Genomic DNA, 10,554 nt, shown 5'->3' with positions numbered 1-10,554 from the left:
TATCAACATGAAGCTAACGGGTATAAATTGTATGCAAGCTGGTTACTATTTGTCGTAGTTAAAACATTCATTAATATTAGTTAGGTAATAATAAAGTATTTTTATTTAAGAAAATTTATTAAAAATAATATAAATTTATAATTTTATCGAATAATTTAAGTGAATGGATTGAAATTATCGTTGAAAAATAAATAATAATGAAAGGATTCGCATGGTGAATAATTTTTAGTCTTCTGTAGTTACAGTCCTAGGACTGCTCAAGCTAAGAGTAGAAGCTAATACTTGACATACCAAACTGTGAGCTGCAATCCATTTTGAGATGGAAAATGCTATATTGTCCTTGGAGGGGTCTTATTCTGAAGTTGAAGAAAAGTCAAGTTCTGCAAATAAAAGTTCTGAAAGTGTGGATGGAGGCAAGACATGGAAGCAAACTCCGTTCTATTGTTCTGATGGATTGGGACCGTCTGCTGGTGTCGATTTTCTTTGTTCGGAGGATGAAGTGCTGTATCAAGACGAGCGAGAATTGCAAGATCAAACATTGTTGGGTTATGCAGCTTTTGATGAACTCAAATTTGATGGCTTGTCTCCGTCTACACAGAATTGTCAGGAGGAGATCACAAAGCTTGGTGAAATCGTCCAAAATGGGAATCTAGACAGCGAATACAAGAAGGGCAAACGATCTGAGGATTTGCATTTAGCTTCTCTTGAGCTGCTAAGAAGATTTGGTAATGGGTTCAGACACTTCGAGAGTGGAAGGATAGTTGAGTCAACTTATGATGCACCACCGTACACAGCGGTGGAGAGCCGGGGATTCTCAACAGAAGAAATCATGGGGATTGCTGGTGCGAAGTTTATCCAGTCTGCTTCCCAATCAGTTGATGTTTCCTCTATGTTTGACAATCCCTTCGATCTTTCTTTGGCTGGTCTTTCCCACGAGGATGCCAAAATGGTGGAGCTCTCTGAGTTCCTTTTGGCTTCTGCTGAGAAAGTAAGTTGTGAACAGTTTGACAGTGCGCGGAGACTACTCAAACATTGCGAAGGATGTTCTTCTGATGTTGGAAATCCAGTCGAAAGAGTAGTTTATTATTTCTCTGAAGCTCTTCGAGAGAGAATTGAAATAAAATCTGGAAGAGTTACTTCAAAGGGCTTGAAGAAGAATCAATCAGTTCATATCTATGATACAATGAAGACTTCAAAGCAATCATTTGATATGGACACTGCAATGATGAGGCCGAACCCGGCCATTCTGGAATGTCAAAGATTAATGCCCTTTTGTCAGATATCGCATTTTGCAGGAATACAAGCCATTGTGGAGAATGTGGCTGAGGCGAAAAGGATTCACATAATTGATCTTGTAATCAGGAATGGCGCACAATGGGCAATCTTAATGCAAGCTTTAGCATCTCGGTTTGGGTGCCCTCTTGAGCTTCTCAAGATAACTGCTATTGGGACGACTTCAAAGCATTTAATCGAGGATACAGGGAGGTGGCTAAAGAGTTTTGCGCAGACCATGAACATACCATTTTCTTTTAAGATAGTAATGGTTTCGGACCTTTTGGATCTGAAAGAGAATCTATTAGAGATAGATGTTGAAGAAAAAATAGCTGTTTACTCTTCATATCTACCACGGAAATTGATTGCAATGCCAAATCGGCTGGACTCTATGATGAAAATGATCAGAAACATCAATCCATGTATAATGGTGGTCACCGAAGTAGAGGCAAATCACAATGCACCATCTTTTGTGCATCGTTTTGTTGATTTACTGTTTTACTACAGTGCATATTTTGACTGCCTTGATGCTTGTATGGAAAGGGATGATCCAAATAGGATGATTACGGAGTCAATGTATTTTGGTGAAGGAATCAGAAACAGTGTAGCTAGTGAAGGAGAGGAAAGAATAATTCGAAGCGTGAAGCTTGATGTCTGGAGGGCATTCTTTGCTCGTTTTGGCATGGTGGAGACTGACCTAAGCTCATCATCGTTGTACCAAGCAAAACTGATAGTTAAGAAATTTAATTTTGCAAGCTCTTTTACACTTGACGTGGACGGGAAGAGCTTGTTGTATGGATGGAAGGGGACACCACTCCACTCCCTTTCTACTTGGAACTTCACTTGATCGCAAAAGGGTGTTGATAAAATCTGAATCCTTTCGAGCAATCCCTTCGAGGATCCTTTCTGGAGTCGTTATTGATCGATGAGCAGTTTCTTTCTCGATATATGTTGATTTATGTGGAAAGGAAGATCCCATGCTTAAGTCATGGTTGCTGTTCTGGAGCCCGACAATTGTTCTCTTAACCATAGAATACTTCTTGTATAAGTCCTTATTATCTCCATTAAATGTTCAGCTGCTCAATTGTGAAACTTAAGTTTTTTTTGTTACAATGATAGGAATTTCTGTGATGGTTTTAAATTAATCCGAATCTTAATTTTTATATTTTTTTTTTAGTTTAATGTGATTGTTCAGCCAACTTGTGCGAACCTTGATTAATCTCATGGATCCTGAAATTAATAACAATATAAACCTTCAGTAGTTATTATATGAGTAATTATAGAATTCAAACTTGAAATCATACAAAAAACAAACTTTTTAGTATAAGTTATTACCACCGGCCACCACCTAAATAATTAATTTTCATATCTTTTTAATTTAAAAAGATGTTAATAAAAACAAAAATAAATAAAACAACAATAACATAGAAAACATAAAAATTTAATTAGTTACCAATATAAATCTTAAATTTACAAGTTTTCTCTCTAAATTTAAATATATATTTAAAAAAAAAATTATAAGATTTTTTAAATAGACTAAGAAAACTACCTTTACTAAGAAAACAATCTAAAATTCAAAAACAATGAGGAAATTAAAACTAAATTCACAGTAAAAAAACAAATCCTAAAATATCACTGGAAAATTAACAAAATTAGCCCAAACAAAACTATTTGAGTCTCAAATCTGATTTTAGAAGATTTAACGATTCATTAATACATTAAAAATATTTGTCAAGCATTCACATTTAATAATGTCAGACTCTCACCTGAATATTAGAAATTTCTGTTTCTAAAAGTCCAGCCGCCGCACGAAGAATGAAAGGATCACTACTCAACTTCTTTTATCAAAACAGTTGAACAGTTCTGCAGTGTTTTGCTTCCAAAATGATGACAGATCATTCTCCAAAAGCCAGCTTCCATGAGCGAGATCAAAAATATTTGTACACAACGAAACTTCTGCATTGAAATCCCAAATTGAAGAAAATTCCATGCTCCTACAAGGGGGAAAAACAAGAAGAAAAGGAGGGAAAATGTGTCCTTCCCTGCAGCAACATGCGGCAACCTGTAAATATTATCATCTTGAATGAAATGTGGGCACCCTAGGGGTGCTTCCATGAAATAAGTAACCGCAAGGTTCAGGATATGCACCCCTTGTTTAGAAGTCAATTGTCTCAGAAAACATATTGCAAGTGAACAATTCTGTGGCCACAGTAATGCCTAGCTGGATTTCCCCGATTTAGAAAAGGTTAGTGAACAATGTCTAGTAGACTATTTCGGTAATCATTGTGGATTACAATTTTCTTTTTTGTTTCTTTGATATTTTTATTCTCTTGGTCCCTTAATTTTTTTTAGTTTGCAATAATTTGGGTTTGGACTTTATGGGTTGTTTTGTTTGCCTATAAATGATGGTTCTCGATTAAATATTTTGTTGCTTAAATGATGCTCAGTTTTATAAAATAAAATTTATTTTTATTGATTTAGAGAAATTAAAGCTTTGAGATTATGTTTGAAACATTGACAAATGTTAAGCCCCTTAATTTTCTAACATTAAGGATTGGGTTGAATGGGCGGCGAAAAAACTCACCTTAATTGTTTTTTCAATTGCTTAACTTATTTTTTTTTTTAATTAGATTTATCTAGATTTGATTATTTTTAATTGATGTAATAACTTATTTTGGTTGTCTAAATATAGAGATATCATAATATCAAACAAAAGTTCTAGTGTTTGGCTTGATTTATCACAATAAATCTAAATTATGTTAATGTATAACAATTAAGGCTTGAAGAATCAAATTTAATACTAAAACAAATGTAAAAAACTAAAGTTAATAGAAAATGAAGATTGGTTAGTGCCTATAACGCATGGACCATCAAGTTAAGAAAGCCACTATACGGGTGGCTTCCTTCAAAGGCTAAACATTGCCTTCTAAGTTACACATGTCCCTATAATTATGATGATATATTACTGATGACATTCTTTTTTTTTCCTCTCTTTTCTTTTTTTTTTATTCAAATTTTCTAATTTATCCAAAATTTATAATTGTCCTCTCGTTTTATTATCATTTCAAATTTAGTCTTTATTTTTTTGATTGTTAATTGTTATAGGTCATTTCGTAATAATTTTTTTTTTTAGTTTCATCCTTCAATTCAAAATTTTTAGTTGTGCTATCATTTTTTTTCTTCAAATTTGGTCATCATTCTTTTGATTGCTATTTTTTTTATTTCATGTACATTTGTAAACTTATTTTTTTCATTTTAATTTCATCATTCAATCCAAAATAATAAGTTGTCTTCTTAATTTCTTTTTTAAATTCAATCATCATTTTTTCATTGCCTTTTTTTTTTGCTTTGAGTCCTTTTATATAATTGATTTTTTTTAATTTTATCATTTAATATTAAATTGCTTGGGAATTGAGATTAGTTGTTTTTCTTGATATGATGATCTTGGTCTCAAAAACCAGATCATAGGTTTAAAAAGTTAATCTGGGTTGACATTAGTCTTTTTTTAAAGTTTGTGTTTTTACATTGATTTTTTTTTAATTTTATCATTCGATATTGAGTTGTTTTTGAAAATTAAGCATTTTCATTTTCTTGGATTTACTTTTTACTGGGTAATCCTAATCTCATGACCTGACTCACGAGTTAACTCAAGTTTACTCGGGTCTTCTTCCTTTAAAAAAAATTATTTTTTTTCAATTTTATTTTTTAATATTGGATTGATTTTAAAATTGAGTTTCATAATTTTTCTCATTGTTCCTTCTATTGTGATATAGCATTAGCATGACAAGTCATAGGGTCTGCAGGTTTTTCTCTAATTGAGTTTTTTTATTTCTTTCTTCTACATTGTGTTTTTATTGGGAATTGAGCTATGCATTTTTTTTATTGGATTATTTTAGTCTCATGATTTAAATTATAAATTTGACATGTTAACTAAAGTTAACTTCTATATTAGATTGGCTAAGAATTGAGTTTTGTCATTTTGTTTTCTTTTGACATGTACTCTTTTTGTGCAAATTATTATGATCATTTTTCTTGGTTTAATTCACTACATTACTATCATTATTTTATTATCATCAAATTAAATAATACCATTTTGGGTCTATGCTCCAAGTTGTGGATTTTTCTTCTTCAAAAAATATTTGTAGTGATTGAATATTTTTTTATGCTAAAACTTGTTTGGTTATGACTATAGCATACAACCGACCACCAATCTAGTTATAGTTATAAAATCCAACTTTAGGTTCACCAGGCTTTACTAGGCCTAAGCCATCTTAATATTAGTGTTTGCTGGCTAGCATCCACTTATATAAAATGCTTTTTATTAGTAATTAAATGCTTTTTACTAGTAATTAAACTACAACCTTTTTATCGTATGTCATTTACCATATAAAAAATAAAGTATAAAAAATAAGAAGTTACCACCTAATTTTACTAGAACTAAAAACCTTAATTAGTTTTCAAAATTCTAAATAATATGTTGGTTATCTTAAAAAAAAGAAGATATTTATCACTTTATAATCTCACCGAAAATAAGTTACATTGTTTTTTATTTTTCATGACTAATGTGTTTATTGTGCTTTGTTAAAATTTGCCTTAACCAGTGCTAATCCTAAAATGATGGTCTAGGACCTAGGCTTGACAACAAGATCTAATCTTCACTTTTAAAATATGAGTGCTGCATACGAGACGATGATAATGGTCAATTTGGGCTTTGGCTCTTTATACCAAAAAAGGATGATGAGCTTTTGGAAATCCCTGGTTTATTAGTTCAACATGAACTATAGCTTCTTGGTGTGCAATCCTTTATAGATGAAAACCTGGAGGTACATATGGAGATTTTACAGCAATGAGAATGTGCTGTAGGTACGCATACCTACCAAATTTTCTCAGTTGAACTGAAATTTATTTTGGATCTAATATTGACCTTCTAAGCCGAGCGCATCGACTAGAAGATATAGCAGCTGACCTAGACAGTGATGGCACACGCTGGTCATGTGCAGTGCAAGACTCACACGTTAAGGATTTTGTGTTGCTAAGCATGTGTGCTCTATGCTCTACTGCTGAAGCTTGCTAAATAAGACAAAATGACCTGGTTCTCGAGTGGAAGACAATAAAGATCGTGGTTGGGTTGATTTGATAGCAATGCATTCCATTTCTAGGCAAATTCAATGGCTGGGTTCGTGCTATTTATTAGTGTTTTGAGCCCTTTTGATACGGGTTGAAGAATATTTGATCTGCTAGTTTTCTAGGTAGGTTCGAGGTTGGTGGATCGTGTTTTGAGTGGTGATCAGGTAGCGATTTGAGAGGTGGCAGTGAGTTTTTATTAAGAAGAGATTGGGTGGTTGTTGTTTGAAAGAGGACGCTTTGGTTCGAATGAGTCCAATCAGGTCTTCCATGGATTGGTTTGGCTGGAAACTAGTTAGAGATATGGGATACGACAGTTGAAAAGGACAAGTGAATTTAGGAAGGAGAGCGAAGAACATGGCTCGGGTACTGTTCACCTGGGGAGAAAGGAGGAAGAAGATGAATAAAGGTTTTTTATTCTTTTCTTTTCTTTTCTTTTTTATTGATTTGAATTTGGTTTTATTTTGCTGCATCTTTATCTACTTGCCTGCTATTCCACTCCATAATTTTTTTATTTTTTATTTATTTTTTTCAATAATTTTTATTTAAAAAAATATTAGAAAATATACAGGGTTAAAAATCGGTAACTACATTAATCTTGATCCAACTTTTATTCCGCCAAGGACACAATTTAATTAATGCTGCTCATTTGTTCTCCTTCTCCGCCAGGCCACGTCATGGAGAATGTTCCTCTTCGAATTTTGGAGATTCCCGGTGGAACACCTTATGCATTAAGTTATCTGGCTCGTGACTCATTGTTTAGATTACAGTGCTTGTTTTTTCCTTCCGAAGCTCGTGGCATCTGATGGCACCGTTTGCCGCCTTAGAGTATTTTATTTCTATATATGCCAATGGTATAGAAATTGTTAAATCATATTATATGTGGGGGCTGCCTTGATATTATCAACATGAAGCTAACGGGTATAAATTGTATGCAAGCTGGTTACTATTTGTCGTAGTTAAAATCTTAATTAATATTAGTTAGGTAATAATAAAGTATTTTTATTTAAGAAAATTTATTAAAAATAATATAAATTTATAATTTTATCGAATAATTTAAGTGAATGGATTGAAATTATCGTTGAAAAATAAATAATAATGAAAGGATTCGCATGGTGAACAATTTTTAGTCTTCTGTAGTTACAGTCCTAGGACTGCTCAAGCTAAGAGTAGAAGCTAATACTTGACATACCAAACTGTGAGCTGCAATCCATTTTGAGATGGAAAATGCTATATTGTCCTTGGAGGGGTCTTATTCTGAAGTTGAAGAAAAGTCAAGTTCTGCAAATAAAAGTTCTGAAAGTGTGGATGGAGGCAAGACATGGAAGCAAACTCCGTTCTATTGTTCTGATGGATTGGGACCGTCTGCTGGTGTCGATTTTCTTTGTTCGGAGGATGAAGTGCTGTATCAAGACGAGCGAGAATTGCAAGATCAAACATTGTTGGGTTATGCAGCTTTTGATGAACTCAAATTTGATGGCTTGTCTCCGTCTACACAGAATTGTCAGGAGGAGATCACAAAGCTTGGTGAAATCGTCCAAAATGGGAATCTAGACAGCGAATACAAGAAGGGCAAACGATCTGAGGATTTGCATTTAGCTTCTCTTGAGCTGCTAAGAAGATTTGGTAATGGGTTCAGACACTTCGAGAGTGGAAGGATAGTTGAGTCAACTTATGATGCACCACCGTACACAGCGGTGGAGAGCCGGGGATTCTCAACAGAAGAAATCATGGGGATTGCTGGTGCGAAGTTTATCCAGTCTGCTTCCCAATCAGTTGATGTTTCCTCTATGTTTGACAATCCCTTCGATCTTTCTTTGGCTGGTCTTTCCCACGAGGATGCCAAAATGGTGGAGCTCTCTGAGTTCCTTTTGGCTTCTGCTGAGAAAGTAAGTTGTGAACAGTTTGACAGTGCGCGGAGACTACTCAAACATTGCGAAGAATGTTCTTCTGATGTTGGAAATCCAGTCGAAAGAGTAGTTTATTATTTCTCTGAAGCTCTTCGAGAGAGAATTGAAATAAAATCTGGAAGAGTTACTTCAAACGACTTGAAGAAGAATCAATCAGTTCATATCTATGATACAATGAAGACTTCAAAGCAATCATTTGATATGGACACTGCAATGATGAGGCCGAACCCGGCCATTCTGGAATGTCAAAGAGTAATGCCCTTTTGTCAGATATCGCATTTTGCAGGAATACAAGCCATTGTGGAGAATGTGGCTGAGGCGAAAAGGATTCACATAATTGATCTTGTAATCAGGAATGGCGCACAATGGGCAATCTTAATGCAAGCTTTAGCATCTCGGTTTGGGTGCCCTCTTGAGCTTCTCAAGATAACTGCTATTGGGACGACTTCAAAGCATTTAATCGAGGATACAGGGAGGTGGCTAAAGAGTTTTGCGCAGACCATGAACATACCATTTTCTTTTAAGATAGTAATGGTTTCGGACCTCTTGGATCTGAAAGAGAATCTATTAGAGATAGATGTTGAAGAAAAAATAGCTGTTTACTCTTCATATCTACCACGGAAATTGATTGCAATGCCAAATCGGCTGGACTCTATGATGAAAATGATCAGAAACATCAATCCATGTATAATGGTGGTCACCGAAGTAGAGGCAAATCACAACGCACCATCTTTTGTGCGTCGTTTTGTTGATTTACTGTTTTACTACAGTGCATATTTTGATTGCCTTGATGCTTGTATGGAGAGGGATGATCCAAATAGGATGATTACGGAGTCAATGTATTTTGGTGAAGGAATCAGAAACAGTGTAGCTAGTGAAGGAGAGGAAAGAATAATTCGAAGCGTGAAGCTTGATGTCTGGAGGGCATTCTTTGCTCGTTTTGGCATGGTGGAGACTGACCTAAGCTCATCATCGTTGTACCAAGCAAAACTGATAGTTAAGAAATTTAATTTTGCAAGCTCTTTTACACTTGATGTGGACGGGAAGAGCTTGTTGTATGGATGGAAGGGGACACCACTCCACTCCCTTTCTACTTGGAACTTCACTTGATCGCAAAAGGGTGTTGATAAAATCTGAATCCTTTCGAGCAATCCCTTCGAGGATCCTTTCTGGAGTCGTTATTGATCGATGAGCAGTTTCTTTCTCGATATATGTTGATTTATGTGGAAAGGAAGATCCCATGCTTAAGTCATGGTTGCTGTTCTGGAGCCCGACAATTGTTCTTTTAACCATAGAATAATTCTTGTATAAGTCCTTATTATCTCCATTAAATGTTCAGCTGCTTAATTGTGAAACTTAAGTTTTTTTTGTTACAATGATAGGAATTTCTGTGATGGTTTCAAATTAATCCAAATCTTAATTTTATATTTTTTTTTAGTTTAATGTGAGTATTCGGGTTAGTTTGCGTAAATCTCGACTAATCCTATAGGACCTGAAATTAATAACTATGTAAACTTCAGTAATCATTATATAAATAATTATAGGGCTCGAATCTGAAACTACAGAAAAAACAAATTTTTTAATATCAAATTATTACACTAGATCACCCTAGATAGTTAATTTTTATATCTTTTTAATTTAAAAAGTTGTTGATAGAAGCAAAAGATAAATAAAACAATAGTAACATAGAAAACATTAGAATTTAATTAGCTACAAATATAAATCTTAAATTTACAAATTTTCTCTCTGAAATTTAAATATATATTTAAAAAAAAATATAAGATTTTTTAAATATACTAAGAAAACTACCTTTACTAAAAACACAATCTAAAATTCAAAAACAATGAGGAAATTAAAACTAAATTCATAGTAAAACAACAAATCCTAAAATATCACTGGAAAATTAACAAAATTAGCCCAAACTCAAATCTGACTTTAGAAGATTTAACAATTCATTAATATATTCATCAATCAGTTATTTTATATAAAAATATTTTTTTAAAATAATTTAAAAACAGTTAAATTTTCTATTATTTTAATTTTAATATGTTAATTTGGCTTGGTACGATGGTATGACTACACTTTTTAAACTAAGACGTATTTCACAGGTACATAAAAATATTTGTCAAGCATTCACATTTAACAATGTCAGACTCTCACCTGAATATTGGAAATTTCTGTTTCTGAAAGTCCAGCCGCTGCACGAAGAATGAAAGGTTCACTACTCAACTTCTTTTATCAAAACAGT

The 10,554-nt window shown here is 33.5% G+C and overlaps 2 protein-coding genes across 2 annotated transcripts; both read left to right on the top strand.

Moving 5' to 3' along the window:
- Positions 1–257: 257 nt before the first annotated feature.
- LOC105111287 (DELLA protein RGL1-like) lies at positions 258–2,400 on the top strand. The gene has a single exon (XM_011006593.1). The coding sequence runs from the start codon at positions 320–322 to the stop codon at positions 2,117–2,119; it is 1,800 nt and encodes a 599-aa protein (XP_011004895.1). The 5' UTR covers positions 258–319; the 3' UTR covers positions 2,120–2,400.
- A 5,154-nt stretch (positions 2,401–7,554) lies between these two features.
- Positions 7,555–9,640, top strand: LOC105111286 (DELLA protein RGL1-like). Its single transcript, XM_011006592.1, has one exon. It carries the CDS (start codon positions 7,617–7,619, stop codon positions 9,414–9,416), a length of 1,800 nt encoding a protein of 599 aa, XP_011004894.1. The 5' UTR covers positions 7,555–7,616; the 3' UTR covers positions 9,417–9,640.
- The last annotated feature ends 914 nt before the right edge of the window (positions 9,641–10,554 follow it).

The sequence above is a fragment of the Populus euphratica genome, unplaced genomic scaffold, assembly GCF_000495115.2.
Source record: "Populus euphratica unplaced genomic scaffold, PopEup_1.0 scaffold461.1, whole genome shotgun sequence".
NCBI classification, from domain to species: Eukaryota; Viridiplantae; Streptophyta; class Magnoliopsida; order Malpighiales; family Salicaceae; genus Populus; species Populus euphratica.
This window is presented reverse-complemented; position numbering and strand designations above follow the sequence as displayed.

Bases quoted from the DNA above. Each gene is read 5' to 3' on its own strand.
- LOC105111286 (XM_011006592.1), top strand. From the start codon at position 7,617: ATGGAAAATGCTATATTGTCCTTGGAGGGGTCTTATTCTGAAGTTGAA.
- LOC105111287 (XM_011006593.1), top strand. From the start codon at position 320: ATGGAAAATGCTATATTGTCCTTGGAGGGGTCTTATTCTGAAGTTGAA.